The sequence below is a fragment of the Telopea speciosissima genome, chromosome 7 (assembly GCF_018873765.1).
Source record: "Telopea speciosissima isolate NSW1024214 ecotype Mountain lineage chromosome 7, Tspe_v1, whole genome shotgun sequence".
NCBI lineage: Eukaryota > Viridiplantae > Streptophyta > Magnoliopsida > Proteales > Proteaceae > Telopea > Telopea speciosissima.
The window spans coordinates 55,448,593-55,468,172 of NC_057922.1; the positions used below are offsets into that span (position 1 = coordinate 55,448,593).

Consider the following 19,580-nt stretch of genomic DNA (forward strand, 5'->3'; position numbering starts at 1 on the left):
AAAAAAAAAAAATTGAGTATTACATCTACAGTTCGATTATGGAGAATTGATTTTATTTTAAAAGAAAAAAGCCACAATGGCTCTCATCAATTATAAAAAGGTTAAAACAAAAATTGAATTTGATGGATATTTCATTTCTCAAAGAGTAGGTGGAGGTTTTAACATCAAATGCTGAAATCAAAGGATGCAATTTCTATGGTTACTCATGAACCAAAAATACAATCAAAATTCAAGCTCTGAACCAAATAGATAAATATACACAGGAAAAATAACCCGAAAACCCCATGAATTAGTTCGAAAGATCATTTTAACTTAAACCTAGTTTTGTAATCAAGTACACACCCACACTGGGCATGTAGGCCCTACCATCCCCTAAATCCGATTCGAATTCTAGCCCTTAAATTTGCTTTAACAAAAATAAAATAAAATTGCTGGGGTAGGCCTTGATCCCTAGTACCATCCCCTATATACCAATAAAATTTCAACCAATCTATGTTTTTTGCAGATGTAGAGAAAAGAAGGGAAAAACATGGTTAGAAATTCAAAGAAAAAGCCAAAGTAATAGGCCATCTGTATCATGTACGAAGGGCAAAGTGTAATGAGAAGTGGTTTGGATAATCCATGAGGGACCCTTCTTAACCATATTGCTAAATTCTGTTGGCGCATATTTAAGCTTGACCAACATCACTCTTTGGTCATTCTGACCAATCAAGATTATTGACCCAAGGATCTTCGCTGTGAATATTCTGGCCTGAAGTCCATCTTCAAAACCTCATTCCTGTTCAGAAAACATCTCCGGATTCCTCATAAGTGAAAAGGGAAATGGCTAAGTAAAAGAAAAGAAAATCTCTGGCTTTACTTCCTTATCAATGGCCTCAATGGCCAAACTGTCAATTTACTCATATATGCAGCGACAAAGAACATATATAACAATTAAATCATATAAAAAATTTTCAAAACAGAAACTATAGGTATCAACAATCTCGTCCAATATGTTGTACCATGTCTGGCAGCTGCTTGTAAGCTGTGGTAGGCAGATTCGGTGCAAGTTGGTCCGAAAGGCTATTGGTGAGCAGAGCACCTTCTGTAAATTCAGTACTAAACAGCATCACAAAATAGCTCCTAAAGTTGAATAACATAAACGTTAAACATTGTAAGCTGCAACAAGTGAGGTCTCGACACATGCAAATTGATGGATTTGAAGGCCCATGTATTAAAAGAAATTAAAAACAGATTTAGAGTCACAAAACTTACATACTGAATCCATTTTATTAACTTTACTAATAAGCAATTTAAGTATACTTTGTTTTTCAAAAGTAACCCATTGAACCACTTAAACATCTTTACATTGTGTTATATAAAGTACCCAATACCCTTGAGTTACTCAAATTTGAGCAGAAATCAAATAATCCTTGTAGCCTTTCTTTTTTTTCTCTTCCTCTTTGGGGCTTCGCCCCCCCCCCCCCCCTACCAGGTACCTACTGATGCCACATCTACACTTTCACTACTATTATTTAAAACCAAGAAATGAATAAATGACAGCAATCAATTGCATATCCTAAGATTCCAGACAAACCTGGAAAACTGAAGCTCTGAGACACATGCCTTTTCAATTCCAAATAGAGTGGTTCCTGAACTGTGTGGCTACTGCATCCGTTAGAAACTTCACAAGCATTTCTCTCTTTATTTCTTTCTCCTTCTTCAGTTCAAGGTGACGGACCTGCATAAAGAATCAAACAAATAGTAGACCTTTTTCAATGATTTGTAGTTAGCATACAGAGATACATAAAGTAATAAAAACTTCTCAAGAGTATCATATGTTTACCACTCCAAGTAATCTTAAAATGCAAGTACTTGACTAAACTCAACACAACAGAGCCTTGTCCTAACTTCTTGGGGGCCAAGCAACTCTATCTGGGGCAATAACTTCTATCAAAACTAAAATTCCTTGGGTTTTCCATAATCCTTCCCAGTAAGGGTATATAAGCTAAGTGAGTCATACTCCAGGTTAGAAGGATAAAATGCAAAAGTTAGAAAAAGACTAATATTAATAAATTTTACCAACATAATATGTAATTAAAAGGGAAATGAATGGAATAATCTTCCCATAAACAGAAGAACATTGTTTTGGGAACATCTGAATTCTGAACGCTTGTTCAATACCCAATTCCTTATGTTGCCTCTATTCAGAAATATACATGAATGTGTTTAAGATATTTGATTAACAAAAAAATTTAAATAACAGTCATGATGTAGCACAGTTGTACAAGTTCCTAGGTTAAAACCTCCAAATCTCCAGAAACAGAAAGAAACCAAGACACTTACTCTGTCACCCTCCAAACCCAGCACTAGAAACAGAACACAATGAACAACAAGAATACCTGAGCATTAAGAACCTGACTTGGGGATTCTTTTTCACTCTATCTTCTTCAAGGTAGAATCACTCTTCTCCTCCATAAAACACCCCCACTCATCACCATATCTGTCCCTGAAGTCTAGCAAATTTCTTCTGCACCTCCATATTTTTTTCCTACTTCAACTACTGAAGCCAATCTTTTTCTAAATATTTCCAGCTTCTTGATATACATGGTGCCATGAGATCAGTTGATCCACAGTCAATATTCTGTCATTACAAGGTTACCATGGAAAAAACTGAACTTCAGAAAGATGAATACAGAAACCAGCTAACGGGAGGATGTTCAGAGGATGTATTTTGGTGTAAGAGCCTTGGAGTTGAGACTCCATAGATAGCATTTGGTGCAAGAGCACTGGAGTTGAGACTTGACAGAGAAATACCGAAAAAATCTACCACTTCCAAGTTCTATCTTGATCAGACGGAGCAATGAACAGTTTTTAGTAGATTCAAAAGAGCTAAAAATTTATTTCCCAATCATTTGATCTACCCCTCAGAGTTGACCACAAAATCTTCGCAACACCAACCCAAAAAAAAGTAATCAGCAAACCAAATAAAAAATGGGTGGAAAAGCCCAAGGGGCTGAAATAAAAAAAACTGGACTAAAGATTATTTCCTACCATCAAGGAAATGGAATTTCTAAGCAAGCATCAAGGTTCCAACTAGGCTCGAAACCAAATTTCGACCAAAACCAAAATTTCAGTCACGCTTTTAACTGCAAGTTCAGATGATGGGTTTTGAAGGCCAAATGGTTAAAATTAGGTCCTGAAACTTCTAGGAAACCCTTTTTTTTTTTTGGACGAATAAATAATTCAATACCAAAGCGAGAACAGGGAGGGGGAAGGAACCCTATTTTAGACCCTCTAAACATAGTGAAACCCTTGGATTTTAAAAAATTCACACCTAAAATGGTGGTTTTACTTTGGACCCTAGGTCGGTAGTGTATGTTGTATGCATTCTCTAATATGGCCTATTCCACACAATATTTATACTTGAACACATGTAATTCAAATAAAACAAATTACGTATGCATTAGGTTTGAATAAACATAAAATTATAAACCATTTCATAAAGCATACATCATACATGGTTCATTACTAACAGTAAAATATATCGGAGTCAACAATACAAGCAAGTCACCCATATGGCCATCCTAGAGTCCTAGACTCCTAGTACCACATCGAGTTTTGGGGAGGTTCAAAACCACTAGAATGTTGTTGTTGCTGCCAAATCCAGTTATCCTTCAATTGTATCACAAAAGTCAGCCATGTCATAGAAAGGTGGAAGAAACACTAGAAGTTCTCTACAAATAGCCGTATAAATGGAATCATCAACATATTGGAAGTACCCTACCCTCAAGGTTCAAGAACTCAGTTTCGACCAGCCAGAAACCAAGATATGGTCGAAACCAGGGACTTTTTCCCAGCCAACTCGATGAAGTGGTTTCGAGGCCCAGAAATGTTTTTTCTTTTTTATCTGATTTTTGCTATACAGCCTACTTTTGACATTTTAAACACAATTGATGAACTATTTTCAAAAAAAAAAAAAAAAAAAAAAAAAAAAAAAACCTCGAATGGTACTTATGGTTTTGACCAAAGTAAATGGTTTTATATTTGTTATTTCATTTACTCAAGATATTATTTATAAATAAGCAAATAAACCGCCCCATTTGAATCCAATAAAAATGGTTAGTAAATAAAATTCCAAAAGGATAAGTCAACCCCCAAGTTCAAGAACAAAAACTTGATTTTCGGCGGTAGATGCAATTTTCAACTTTCTAATGCTTGGGTTTTTTTCTAAAATCTCAAAAATTCTTAAATCTTAATATGATAAAATTAGAAAGTTGAAATTCAAAAATTGAACTGGGGGGTTGATTTTTTTAACTAGTTTTATTGGATTCAAATAGGGGGGTGTTTGCTTATTTATGAATAATATCTTAAGCAAATGAAATACAAAAACATTTACTTAACTGATATTAGGCATAAATAAGTGCTTGTCTTGGTTTCTGGCATAATAAGTGTCTATATAACAAGGTTTGCATAAATAGGTGTCTATATACCAAGATTTCCCACTGAGATGACCAAAACAACCAAGATCTCGCCTCTTGGTCAAGATCCGGCATTCATATACTAGTGTTTGGGTCAAGATCTCGGTGGGGTCGAGATCTCAACCGAGATGGGGTAAAAAGTGATTTTGCCCTTCATCTCATCTCAAGGTCTTGAAAAAGCAAGATATTTGCGAGATCTCGCGAGTTTTAGTTCCATGAACTGCATGACCTCTTAAATTGCCTTTGAAGTTATTGCTTGTGCAGGAGTAACCTCCCAAACATCTCTAGCCACTCTTAACTGTTTGAGCCATATCTTCTGATCTGGATCTCCTTTAAAGTAGTTCCAATTTACATTTGAAACTAACTTGAATACCATCAAATTTTATGTTGATCACTTTTAGATCCTCATGTCTGATGAAGCTTGGTCAGATTTTCCGGCTTCCTTTTGTCATGCTTCCAACTCTTGAATCCTTCAACCACTGGATTGCATAGACTTGAGAACCAAGCTTTAATTTCCTTGGCATGACTTCCTTGCTTGATTAATTTCAACATGCTTGATTTGTTCTTAGCTTGCTTCTTCACTTTGTGAGACACTTGATGAACTTCAATTCTGTTCTTCCGGTGCATTGTACAGGTACACCCTTTTTTTCACAATTTTATAAGCATACTTCACTAAGTTAGCACAAACCATAGTCATATATGGGATCATAGTTCATCACAAAAAGACGCTTTAAGTTCTCAAGACTAATACATTGTATTTCCAGGATGATTCAAAATAATTAGCACAAACAAGTTTGGTCACAATCCTTGTCCACATGTTTGGTTGCCGCCACCAAACATATCATGTTTAGGCATCATCAGACACAAATATTCCAACAAACCCAAGCAATGATAAGTTCCTAAGTCCACACTTATCAATTTCCAAACCCCCTTCAAATGGCATGGATACTGTCTCCCATCCAGTTAAATGCTTTCATCTCTTGTCTCCTAGCTGTTAAAGGAAATTACAAATCGAACTCGCAATGATGTTTAAAATCTTTTTATTTTTGGAATCCAAAGATAGACAAAAGATAGGTGGGTAGACTATTGAGTGACAAATCTGGTTAGAGTTATTCTCCCCCACCACCCACCCCCCCCCCCCCGGGGGGCGCCCATGGAAATGTAATTTCCCGTCCATGTATCCAACTTAGGAAACTTCTCAACAGGAGTGTACCAACACGACATAGATCTATGGTTATCTCCTAGATGAAAACCAACATACCTCAAAGGCCACGTTACAGAAGAGCAACCTATAGTTCAGGGGGAAAATGCAATTCATCATCTATTGAGTTAATTATTGTAACTAAAGAGGTAATTTCTTAAAGCTATGTAGAATGCCACAATCCCTAATGGACTCCCCTGTGGGATGGAAAATAGAATGCTGTCACTTGTAAATTGAAAAAGAGAAATCTCAACTCTCTCTTGACCAACCCTTAAGCCCGGGGGTAAAAAAAAAAGAAAAAAATCTCACCAAGTAAAGAACATTAACTAAAAATTTTATGCTTCATTTTTTAATATCAAAATGTTTAAAGAGGCAATTTCATAAGTTGGAACAGAAGCCTGCACGTATAAGGAAATAAAAAGAAAATTAATTTCAAGCTACGTAATGATAAATGTACTACAGATTGTAGAAGGCAGACTGAAAATAATGTTGTTGCTAGAATGTTTTAAATTTGACAATAACATTTGTCTAGTCTTAGGGCTCCTTTGTTTTGACGTTAAATGAGATGTAACGTTTTACAGGTAGGGCCACTATTTTACTCACAAATACTGTAAAATAAAGCAGGAAGCAGAATATTTCCCAACCATTCCAGCATTTTACATCAAAACAAATGAAGCAAAAGTCATGAATCTCTACAAAAAGCATATAAGAATGGATCCAATACAAAATATCTCATGTTAATATAGTATGATTACCTTAACTGAGCCTGTCTGAGAGAGACCAGTGTCAGTGATGAAGACAAGGCATTTAATATCATGCTCATTTGCATATTCGTACTGCTCTGTGAGGCTTGGTTCTGATAACGGGACAAATTGCGCCTGATGGAAATGTATATCCACTAAGTAAGCAGGTTGAAAACCACTTTAAATCGAGTAGTAGTAGTAGTAGTAGTATGGAGTATGGCTCAAACTATCCCTATAATTCCCCTTTAATGGAGCACAAAATGAAAACCCTCAAAGATTCCGAGAGTTCCACAATGTTGGGAATCCATCAACAAAATATCAACAATAAGAAATAATGGTGAATACCTGAGCATGAATGGATAAAAAATCCTAATTTTGGGAAGATTTGGTGTAATATTTTCGTAATAAATACATATATACAAGAAATTCCTTAAGCACAATAGTACCCCTGACTTCGCTTCAGCAAATTTTGAATTTTATTTGATTCTGAAATCAGAAATTTCAATCGTTAAAACCCTTTCTTTTCTCCTTCCTGTGACAGGTTCAAAGTTTTTTATTGAGGCTCTAAAATGTAATTCTTTTGTATAACGTTTTTAAATTTCATTATACATGAACTGGTAGACCAGATCCTTTCTTCATTAAGTGTAATTTTGTAAATAAGTATATTTTATTCATTACAACTTCCTCACAAACTTCTCTGTGCAGAGAGGCTAACATTGAGGTAGTAGACTAGTAGTGGTACTAGTACCAGTCAAAGTTGTATAAGTGGTGGTGGTGATGGCACTAGCAGTATTAGTAGAACTTTAGTAGTCTAATTTCCTATAATTTTTGTGGTTATGGCACTACAGTATTAGTAGAATTTAAGTAGTCTAATTTCCTATAATTGTTGACTATTTCTTTTATAGGAATAGGAGTACGGGACGACTGAATAGGCTTTAACATATAATGATATAATATTTTGACTTCACCTTGATGTTTGCTCGCCATAACTCATCAGCAATTTCCATTCGCTCTTCAATCAAACCACCTCCACCTCTTGAACAAATAAGAACATTACTGCCAGCTTCATGTCTGCATTAAAATGGATTGGCAAAAATGGGAAACTTCTATAACTTGGTGTGACAAGAAAAGCCTTAATAGCAAGTCAATAAAAGGTAAACACACAAAAAAAAATTTGACCTAGAAGGTTTGATCTCGACTGAAGAGTGCTGAATGACCGACTCTAGAGCAAGGCTGGTCCCAACAGCACTTGGTGGATTTGATTTCTAGACGAAGACAACAGAAAGAATTACAGATCAATATAATGACACATATGAACACATAAGAAAAAAGACCAATATAAAGCATAATACTGTTGAAAATGAAACCAACTTACCAACCTCATACAAAATTTGCAGATGCTAAATAAGATTTAAGAATCTCTCCGAACCAAATGTTTTGGATCAAAAAATTTTACAGGATCAAGATACCATGATATTATGCAGCATATATATATTTTAAGGCAGACCGCAACTTTTCCATTATTTACTCTCTTGTGGTGTTTCTTGCTCAAACAAAACATAGTCAAATCCATAGTTGTCTATGGTGTCGCCATATCGATTGCCACCATGGCGTCATATCGCTGGAGAAGTTGGCATATCGACCACCGATATGGATGATGTAAGAATATCGACCGATATGGCCTCTATGTCGTCGCCATGGCGCCACCATGGACTCCATACCACGACATATGGCCATACCGGGCGACATGGTTGTTTCAAATTATAAAACTTAATTTTTTTTAACCATTTTTTATTTTAATGCTTTTTCCTTAACATAAAAAAAGTTTAAAAAACATCAAACAGAAAACACTTATACACTATTGACTAATACACAATCACATATTCACATCAGCAATTTTTTTTTGTATTTAGATGGGTTGTTTATTAGCTTTATTCACTCAATATAAATTACGTTCTTGAAATTGTTTTTTTGTTTTGTTACTTTTGTAGTCACTTTCATATGAATCATATCTCAACTCTCATGATTTTTCAACTTTATTATCAGCAAAACTATTGCTATCAATTATTTGATAATCCATGATTTCATATACACTAATGGATATTACACTTTCATGAATTAAACCATAGTAGATTAGTAGTACACTTTCATGTTAATTTTTTATGTTATAGGGTATATATTATAGCATACTAAATAACATTAAAAATAGAGAAAATAAAAAATAAAACATGGTCGATATGATGGCGGGCGACATGTCAATATATCGACATGACACCCCTCCACCGACTTGGATCACGGTGACGACGTGACAACTATGGTCAAATCTCCCTTGCTCTCTCTCTCTCCCCACCCTTCCCCTTATCCTTCCACCTGCTTCTCTATCTCTCTCCCCATTGTGAGTGGGGAGGCCATCGGACGCTGATCCACATATCTAAAATATTGAACCTTGGAAACCATGCTATGGAAAGGTACACATATTACTCTTAGCAAGTTAGAGTCATGGCTCTCTTTCATGGTTCAAGATCCAAGGGGCATGAATTAAGTTGATTTCACCATAGCTTTGAAAAATTGAAGGGAAAAGAAAAAGAAGGTGAAGAGTGGCAGCAAAATATCACCAGTGTTAATTTTTCCAAACTCTTGAATGAGATACTATCAAATTTTAAAACAATAGAAAATGTTAACCTTGATCTAATTTTGCAAATCCCTAAAAACATTGAAATGTTGGAGAGAAAAAAAATTGAGCTGTAGGTGAAATTTGGAACCATTGAAAGTGCATGTAAAAAATGATTATGTTCGATTCCGAATGAGGTGAAGTGAAAGGTCTCACTTTTGGGAGGAAAATTTTGAGTGGATTCAGAGCATCATGAAGGCTGTCAGCTAGCCAAACAATCCATAGACAATTTCCCACCAAGAAATTGTCGATTAGGCAACATTTAAAATCTAAAGGGAAAAAAGTGAGGGGAAATATTTTATTTTACCCTCCATTCCCCTCCCCACCACCCAACCCCCCAAAAGAATAGAAATTTGTAATATTTGTTCTTCAAATTTTCAATAAAAAATTGAACCATGAAGAGTACACATATAGAATGATTTTTATCTCTTTTGATGAATAGTACATGTATATTAATCAAGAGCAATTCAAAAAGAGATGAGGAAAAAGGTCTTACTTTTGGGTTATTTCGGGTGCTTTCAGGAAATCAGGTCAGCTAGCCAAAGGCTCTGTAGACAATTCCAAATAAGAACTAGTACCATAATTTAACACTTCACATTCTGGGAGGGGAAGAGTGCTGGCTGCCCAATTTTCTAAATACCCCTATCTCAGGGGAAAGCTGTAGTAGATCTACCGAAAACACTGAAGAAATCCCGCTCCCCTTAGGCCTCCAGGAGCAAAATTAAGATTTTGGAAGTAAACAGAGCGGGAGGGAAGATAACTGGCCTGTTTACTATTAAGTCATTCTATTTTTCCTTAATGGTGATAACTTTTATCCTCCACTGGGAAGATCTGGAGGCATCCGATCACACTAGAACTGAATCTTTTGTTGTTTGCACTTTAGAGAGTAATAACTGTGGATAAAAAAATAAGGAACACATGCACAACCGATGTAGGTTGCACTAAACAAAGGAATCAACTATGAAGGATTAACCATTTATATACACATTACCATATAGCCAAAGACATGGTATTTTAGTATGTTTGCATGGTTAGGATGGACTGTATAGGATTGCATGGCTGGGATGGATTGCGTAAGACACTTGGAATTACAAAGTCTTCTTTTCTCGGCCATCCAATCCTCATAGCTTCCACATCTGTATTCTTAGGCGAAGATTAACTTTCCAATATGTTGCATAATTTAGAAAAAGGAGCAACTTAGGGGTTTATCACGAAGAAAAGGAGCAGCTTCTGAGAATTGTTTGCATACAGGCTACTATCTAGGTTTTCAAATGAAGAAATTTAAATATGCCCTGCCTCCAATCTTTGGGGCCAATCTCATATCCATCTTACAGGAGGGCGATCACCATTTGTATAGAACTTTTTTGCACCTTTAAAGTATGCCCTATCCCTTTATCCAGATCTACTTTCAGTTTCAGACTTACTAATGAATTATATTGATTTTATTTGATAAAAAAGGGGGCACAATGAATCAATTAAAAATATGAACAGTCATGTGATTAAGTATGCACACATTTACATAACACAAAAGTCAGCCTATTCATTATCCAATATATTACCAGTATGCTCAGGCACAGAGTGCTAGCACTAGGACAGAAGCTGCCAACAGCTGTGCTTTCATGAATCAAAGTATATAACTCTATGGATACAAAACTATAAGTTTGTGAAATTCAGTAACAGATGGCTAGACTGCTGCATAATTAAAAAAACAAAAAAAAAAAAAAAAAAGTAACAAGAAGTAGAAGATTTTCATGCATAACCTACAGAATTATTATCCCACATTTGATGAAGCAGATGATCATAGCGACCACCAACCGCAAGAAGAACTTCCTCGGTAGATGATCCAGGATTGAAGTATATCTGAAAAAAAATTCAACTAGATCAAGATATGGAAATAATATAAGATAAAGTAACTTCCATCCATAGTTGTCCAAGTGACTGTCTCAGTGCTTAGGCGACAAGGAACAAAGAAGTAAGAGCTAAGTAACTTCGATTCAAACAAGGAACAAAGAAGTAAGAGCTAAGTAACTTCGATTCAAACAAGGAACAAAGAAGAGCGAGCTAGGAAGAGAAGAGGAGGGAAAAAAAGAAGAGATGAGAGAACCATAGGGAGAGAGAATCGACTTCTCTCCCCAATACTGTTCATTAATCATTTCATGGGAATTACATATGCCTCCCTAGGGAGGTAAGAGGTTAAAAGTTAAAAAGATAAAATTTACAACTCAACATAACATTACAATAAACCAGTGACTAAAGTATCCAGGGTTTAAAGTATTGCACCGTATCGTATCGGCTGATATGTATCGGTATCACAGGGTATCGATACGATACAGAATGATAAGTATCTCTTTTTTTTTAAATAAAATTTATTGAGTGTATCGTATTGTATCGGCCAATAAGTGCTGATACGATACAATACGCTTGATACGATCAAAACGTCCTTCATTTCTGACTTTATGGATTTAATACGTATCAATATGTATCGGCCAATACATATCAATACTATCGATACCATAGTTGTCACAGCGTCACGGCGATCCAAGTCGGTGGAGGGGTGTCACGTCGATATATCGACTTGTCGCCCGCCATAGTGTTGCCATGGCGAGCATGTCGACCATGTTTTATTTTTTATTTTCTCTATTTTTAATGTCATTTAGTATGATATAATATATATCCTATAACATCAAAATCAACATGAAAGTGTACTACTAATATACTATGGTTTAATTCATGAAAGTATAATATCCATTAGTGTATATGAAAGTATGAAAACATAGATTAGTGACTGTGCAAGCCTGCAACTGCAAGGCAAGAAGAATGAAAAAAAAAACAGAGAGAACTACTTGCTGTAAATCTGTAATAAATCCCTGCCCCCACCTTCTGTCTCTCGATTCTTTCCCTGTCTCTGTTTGTGTAATTGTATATGTGTGGCTATGTGCAGGGCAAGAAGAAGGGAAAAAAAACACCTTCTCTGTCTGTGTGCAAGCCTGCAACTGCAAGGCAAGAAGAAGAAACAAAAAACCGAGAGGTCTATGATTGTGTGCAAGCCTGCAACTGCAAGGCAAGAAGAAGAAAAAATGAAAAAAAAAAAAAAAAACAGCTACTGTATGCAAACCTGCAACTGCGAGGCAAGATGAAGAACTGAAGAAGAAGAAGTTAAGAAGACGAAGAAGTGAGAAGAAGAAGAAGAACTGACGGAGAGAGTTGCCGGAACTGAAGAAGACGAAGAAGTGAGAAGAAGAACTGAAGATGAAGAAGAAGAAGAAGAAGAAGAAGAAGAGTCGCCGGAGGACGGAGGAGATTGGAGAAGAAGAAGAAGAACCAAATAAATAAAAAATAAAAAATTACTTACCTGGAGGTTGCCTGAGGGGTTCGAACTTGCCGAGAGTTGCAGCTTCAGTTCTTCTTCTTCTTCTTCTCACTTCTTCGTCTTCTTGACTCTGTCAGTCTCAGTCTCAGTCTCCGTGTCTCTGTCTCGACAAATCACTGTGTGATTTCTAAAATCTCCCAAATTCCAATTCCAATTAGGGATTTAGGGTATAGTAGTAAAGTGTACTGTTTAATGTTTAATGGTTTTAATTTTGTATGTTAATGTGACCAATACAAATCAAGGAAAAAGCATTTAAGCTTTTCAATGGTTTTAAAAAAAATAATATTAAAACCTAAGTTTTTTACACAAATATCGACCGATATGCCCATATATTGTGGTATGGCGTCCATGGCGGCGCCTGGATGCCATATCGGGCGATATTTATACATTAGCCATGTCGAAGCTCGATATGCCATCTTCTCCAGCGCCAAGACGCCATGGCGGCGCCATGGCAACGCCATGACAACTATGATCGATACAGTTGATACATTCCACTTAAAGTCTCCAAAAAGTACTCTTTTTGAATGGCCCAAACTACTAGCCGAAGCTTCCATAGGCCGATCGATCTTTTGAATCCCAATCTGATAGGGATGATGATGAGGACATTGACTGGTCACATTTCAGTGGCCCCACTCGCACACTGTCCCTATCCACTACTGGAAATGATGACAATGGTGGTGGGGACGGGGGTGATATATTTACATACCTCCGAGAGGAGTACGACCAAGCGAAGGTGGGGCTTGAGCTTGAGCCCATCTAATTTACACGAGAGATTCAGTTTGATCATGCTACATAAGATGCCACACATAGTGCACGTATCGTCACATGTTCATGCCGGCGGTTCAGACTAGATGATAGCATGACAATAGATGTTATGAACTTGTCTGGCATACTTAGAGGTTTGAGCCTGGAAAGAGTAGTAGATGGTGTGTATGGACAGACAGGGCAAAGGCTTGCACCCTCATTTTCTATAGAGGGATCCTGTGCCAAGTATGGTGGGTCTAACCAGTGTGCCTATTCTTTATTCCCCACTGCATATAATGGTCAGTCACAAGGTGGGTCATCTTTTATGGAGAGCATCCTTTAATACCCAGCTCCTCAGTAACCATATCAGCCCAACTGGGTGATCTATATACTAGGAAGGGTTACCTAGAGTATGTTGATGATGACACATATTAGGCTGTTGTGTTGGACTTCGAACGTTTCTTCAGGCACACCATGACATGGCCGTCATTTGTGATACAGTTGGAGAAACGGTTGCGTTAGCAGCAGCAATCATCAAGAGGGTTTGAGACTCCCCAGAACTCTTTGTGGTACTGACATAGAGTTGGAGGAAAAGTTACGTAGGGGTGTCACAGTTATCCTTCACTAAGTGTAAGTGTATCATTTGTTAGAAACCAGAACCAATTAATTGATCAAGAGAAAGGAGAAGAATGAAGAAGAAGAAAAGAGAATGGAATAAACGCAGGAAAATAAGAGAGAAGAGCAACCTGCGATAGAATAGAATATTACTATCGCAGGAGGCCTTCTCCACTTCAAATATATTTAATTAGGGTGAGTCGGTTAGGAGACTTAATTACTCCTTACCTCCTTAATACAGAAAATCTCAACTAAGAAAAACCCAAACCACCAGACTAGTTACCCAAAATATCCTTAGAATTTCAACACTCCCTGTCAAGCAGGAGCATACAGATTACCCATGCTCAGCTTGTTACAACAAGTGCAAAAACTAGGAGCAAACAATGACTTTGTGAACACATCCGCTAGCTGATCTGAAGACGACATGAAGGGAGTCTCAACTAGCTTCTTCATCATGGCATCTCGAATAAAATGACAGTCCACTTCAATATGTTTCGTTCGATCATGATAAACAGGATTACTGGCAATATATATGGCTGCATGGTTGTCACAATACATCTTCATAGGAGTAGGCATAGGGAAATCCATCTCAAGAATGAGAGACCTGAGTCACATCAACTTTGCCGTAGTGTGAGCCATAGCTTTGTACTCTGCTTCAGCACTCGACCTCGCAATAGTAGTCTGCTTCTTACTATGCCATGAAACAAGATTACCGCCAACAAACGTACAATAACCTGTGGTGGAACGACGATCACCTGCCAACCTAGCCCAGTCAGCATTAGAATACGCAACCAGATCCATATGCCGATTAGGCCGATAAATCAACCCTTTACCAGGGGCACCCTTCAAGAAACGAAGAATGCGGACAGCAACATCCAAATGGGCCTTCTGTGGGGCCTGCATGAACTGACTAAGAACCCCAACAGCAAACAAGGTTTTAGATCTCGGTTTCAGTACTGGTTTCGCCAGCCCACGAAACCGAGATCTCGCCGAGATGATTTTTTTTTTTTTTTTTTTTTGAACTCGATGCTAAGTTTCGGTGGTTGTTTGGCCAAGATAGGGGCTGAAACTTTACATTCCCCTTATTTTAGGCCTACTAAACATAGTGGAACCATTAGTTTTTACAAATTCAAACCGAAAATGGTACTTCCACTACGGACCCTAAGTTGGTAGTCTATAGCATGCGTGAGATCTACCCTAGGCTATTCCATACAAACAAGGTTAGTTCATGTTTCTATGAAAAATATAGTTTTTGAGAAGAATAGTTACCTTAGGTTCTTGAGATGCAGCTTGGAGGAGATTAGCAGCATCCATCTTTAATGAATCAAGCTTTGATTAGGTGTTGGAGGTGTGATTTGCCGAAAGAAATGAAAAAAATCACCCAAAGATGGAGTTTCCCCTTCACAGAGACGAGACAGGAGAGACAGAGGCGAGATCTCGTCGAGTTATGGTATTTTATAAGCTTTAATAAGGTCGAAACTGAGAAATAGCTCGAGATCTCGAGCGAGATCTTGTATTATTTACGTATCGCAAGGCATCTCATCTCGAGTTTCTACGAAACCGAGATTTCAGCGCGCTCTTGCCGAGATCTTGAACCATGACAGCAAACGAAATGTCTAGTCTAGTGACAGTAAGGTAGATCAGCTTCCCAATCAAACTACTGTACTGGTGCACATCGTTGAGAGGACCACCATCGTCTACTCCAAACATCTAATGGGGATCCATAGGAATATCCACTGGTTTTGACGCAAGCATACCAATGTTAGGCAAAAGGTCTAAAAAATACTTTCAGTGGGACAGGCTGACCCCTTTCTTGCTTCTCACAACCTCAATGCCAAGGAAATAGTGGAGGTCACTCAGACCTTTAAATAAGATTTTATTTCTGCAATACCTGCCACATCAGCACCTGATACAATAATATAATCAACATAAACAACCAAGACAACCAACTTGCCATCACGACGACGGACACACACAAAGTGATCAAAATAGCACTATGAGAATCCACACGAAACTATTGTAGTACTGAACTTCTCAAACCATGCTGGTGCAGCCTTGATGGAAGCCGGGATTGGGAGAAGAGAGTTGATCAATCGAACAAAAGGAGAAATAGACATGTAAGAACTCCAATTGAGTTTAGGGCTCAAACTAGAGCAATTTCATTAAACTTCATAACATGTCCTCATCCAATCATGGAGGATTACATATATAGAGTTAGAGTTAACTTCTCCTTCGATGTCTCCTCCAAGTTCAGTTGTATCCATCAGAGGCCCGTTCAAAACACTCTGAGGAATAGACATATTTTAACTTTTTGGGGCCTTGATACTGCCCTGTTACGGTCCTCCTCCTCTGCGTAGGCTGGAGGATCGTCCCCCTTCCCCCTGTTTTTCTTTCCTTTCTCTTTCTCCCCCTTTTCTTCCTCTCTTGTACATTGCTTCTTTGGTTCCTTCCCTACCCCCCCTTGGGGCTCGGTAATATATTCATTTACCAAAAAAAAAGGAAGAACAGAAAAGAAAATAAGAATCCAATCTCCAATCTTCAATCAGCCCAAAATACTTTCAATTAGAATCCAATCTTCTCTTCAATCAGCCCAATATACTCTCACTCAGAAACCCAATCTTCAAACAGCCCAATATACTAGTTAGCTAATTGATCCTTTATTTATTTAGGAATAATTTATTTAGAAACTGAGATAACTCCAAATCAATCCAAATCTTCCCTCTCTTAGGTGCAACTTCTTTCCTTAAAAATATTGGGAAGATAAGGAGTGAATGGGCTATCCCTGCAAGGGCTGACCATTCCTGGCACGCCTCTCCTTGACCTGGGCCGACCTTCGAAGAACCTTGGGGTGTGAGGTGGCGACTTCTACTTTGTCAGCTTCATGGTCCAGGTCCAGGGCTGCATCACAAGCTCTGGGCAACTGTTTGAGACCATATATTGCCTTTCGCAATTTACACACCCGAGTATTGTTCTCCCCCTGAGCAACATACTCTGGAGGTTGCTCCATATAAACCTCCTCATGGAGATTACCATACAGAAAAGCATTCTTAATATCCAATTGAAAATTGAAACAACGGCTAATCATAGTTAACAACTAGAGAAATAAGTAAGCGAACTGAGTTTAGCCGAGCAACAGGAGAGAAAGTCTCGAAGTAATCCACACCATAAGTCTACGTATACCCCTTGCCAACTAGATGGGCTTTGAGCCGCTCAACAGAACCATCAGGTAGGAATTTAATAGTGTAAACCCAGTGACACTTAACGAGGTCCTTACTAGGGGGGTAGATCAATTAAACTCCAAGTGTTACAAGTCAAGAGTGCATCCATTTCCACATCCATGGCCACTTTCCAACCGGGAAGATGAAGGGCCTTAGTATAATGTTTGGGTATTTTGGTAGCAGATAAAGACAGAGCAAAGGTATGTATCGGTAATGATAAGTGGGAGAGGGAAACATACCGATCAATAGGATACACAACATTGGACTTGTGGGTGCAAGAAAGATTACCCTTTGCGTAAGGCGATTGGCAAGTCATCAAACGAAGAAGTAGGTGGAGCCTCACCGGAGGAAGCAGCTGGTAAAGGTGGTGAAATAGACGGAGCAGGTGGAACCTCATCCTAGGCAACTGTTCTGTCCCGTCGCTAATAGACCTGTAATGGTAGACCCGAAATACTAAAAGTATCAGAGAAGGGAACTAAGGCAGGGATAGGAGGAGAACCAACATTATGCCACTCACCCCCAAACATAGAGGGAGAGGAAGTAAAATAAGAATTACCCTCAAAGAAGGTAACATCAGCACTGACAACATGCCTGTGGGAAACAGGGTCATAACACTTATACCCTTTTTGGGTACTGGAATAAGCTAGAAAAACACACTTGGTAGACCTAGGAGAGAGTTTATCAGAGGAAACATGTAAGTTTTGAACAAAACAGACACACCCAAAAACACGTGGAGATAAAAAAACAGCAGGTTGTCCTGGAAAAACAATAGAAAATGGTGATTTATCGGCAAGAATAGAGGAAGGCATCCTGTAAATCAAATAACATGCAGTGAGCACCCCCTCACACAAAAAATGCTTCGGAACATGCATATTGATCATTATAGCACGTGCAACCTCGAGTAAATGTCTATTCTTGCATTCTGCCACTCCATTTTGTTATGGAGTGCAAGAACAGCTAGTCTGGTGAATCATACCACGAGCGACACAAAATTCAGAAATTTCATTTTGGACATACTCCAAAGCATTATCAGATCGAAAAACTTTAATAGGGGTGTCAAATTGAGTTTTTATTTCATTATAACAATTACAGAATACCGTTAAAAGTTTAGAACGATCTTCATGAGTTACAACCAAGTAAGATAGGAACAATCATCCACAAATGTCATAAAATACATAAAGCCATTCTTTTCTTAACACGACCAGGACCCCAAAAGTCTAAATGGACCAAGGAAAATAAACACGAACTACGAGCCATAAAGTAACGAGGGAAGGACACATGATGATGTTTTCTCAACTCACAGGCTTCACACTCTAATCTAGACACGGTTTTAAAAGAAGGAAATAATAATTTTAACCTAGCTAAGGACAAATGACCTAAACGACAGTGCCACTGGAAAGGAGTCATATCACCAACAGAAGCAGCAATAGCAGAAGAGGTAGCAGCTCCACATTTAAGATAGTACAGTTCGTCTTTTTCACACCCTCCACCAATCGTCTTCCTCGTGTGAAAATCCTGAAAAAACATAAGGAGTGCGAAAGAAAGTCACAAAACAATGTAAGGTTTTAGTAAGTTGACGCACAGAAAGAAGATTCAACGGTAATTGAAGAACATGCAACACAGAGGAGAGGTTAATGGAGGAAGTAGGAGATAATGTACCATGCCCAGAAACAGAGGTAGAAGAATCATTTGCAATCATGATAGATAAAGATTCACAAATATTGGAAAAAGATGTAAACAAAGATGACTCACCAGTCATATGAGCAGAAGCCCCAGAATCAATAATCCAGGATGTAGTAGTAGTCGTGGTAAAGAATGCAGGTGTACCTGCATGAGCTAGAGTAGCAGAGGAGGGACCGGTGGATGGAGTGTTGGACGCCTCCAAATTTTGAGAGATATCATCACAGCGAGTAGTTGTAGAGGAGCTGCCACCTGTCATTGAACCTGATAGAGAATCACCAGTGGAAGCACCATCAAACACTGCATGATTGGCCGAATGGTTTGCCCAATCTGGCTTCCCATGCTTGTCCCAACAGTAATCAACAGTATGACCAGATTTGCTACAATGAGTACACTTCCAATTAGACTTGTTACCAACCTGTCCACCAGTACCTCGACGACCACCACCACCACAAATTGCCCCTGAGCCATGGCCACGAACACGGCCACGACCACGACCACGACCACGACCAGAATTAATGACCTTTGACAGCCTTTAGGTCACATGAGAAGCAACACGCTGAAGACAAGAGAAAGTATCTGCAAGGGTAGGTACTGTCTCACCAGCAAGTATATGACCTTTGACAGCCTTTAGGTCAGAATTCAATCCAACCAAAAATTTAGAAACAAAGAATTCATTCCTTTGAGCCTTAAGTTTGTCAACATCAGTAGTAAGGGGCTGAAACACATTTAACTCCTCCACCAATCCTTTAAAGGCACTATAGTAATCCTAGAGAGATTTGTTTGACTGTTGGAGATGAAATAACTTCTCATAGAGATCATAAACATGATTCATATTCTTTCCCTGTGAGTAAGTATCTCTCAAATCATCCTAGATA

At 38.1% G+C, this 19,580-nt stretch overlaps 1 protein-coding gene across 1 annotated transcript in view; it reads right to left on the bottom strand.

Moving 5' to 3' along the window:
* Positions 1-949: 949 nt before the first annotated feature.
* LOC122668836 (eIF-2-alpha kinase GCN2) overlaps positions 950-19,580 on the bottom strand; it is a 152,556-nt gene continuing 133,925 nt past the window's right edge. Inside the window, 6 exon segments of the mRNA XM_043865382.1 lie at positions 950-1,081; positions 1,577-1,720; positions 6,417-6,539; positions 7,373-7,475; positions 7,584-7,669; positions 10,840-10,935. Coding sequence (XP_043721317.1) covers positions 1,610-1,720; positions 6,417-6,539; positions 7,373-7,475; positions 7,584-7,669; positions 10,840-10,935 — 519 coding nt within the window. The 3' untranslated portion in view covers positions 950-1,081; positions 1,577-1,609.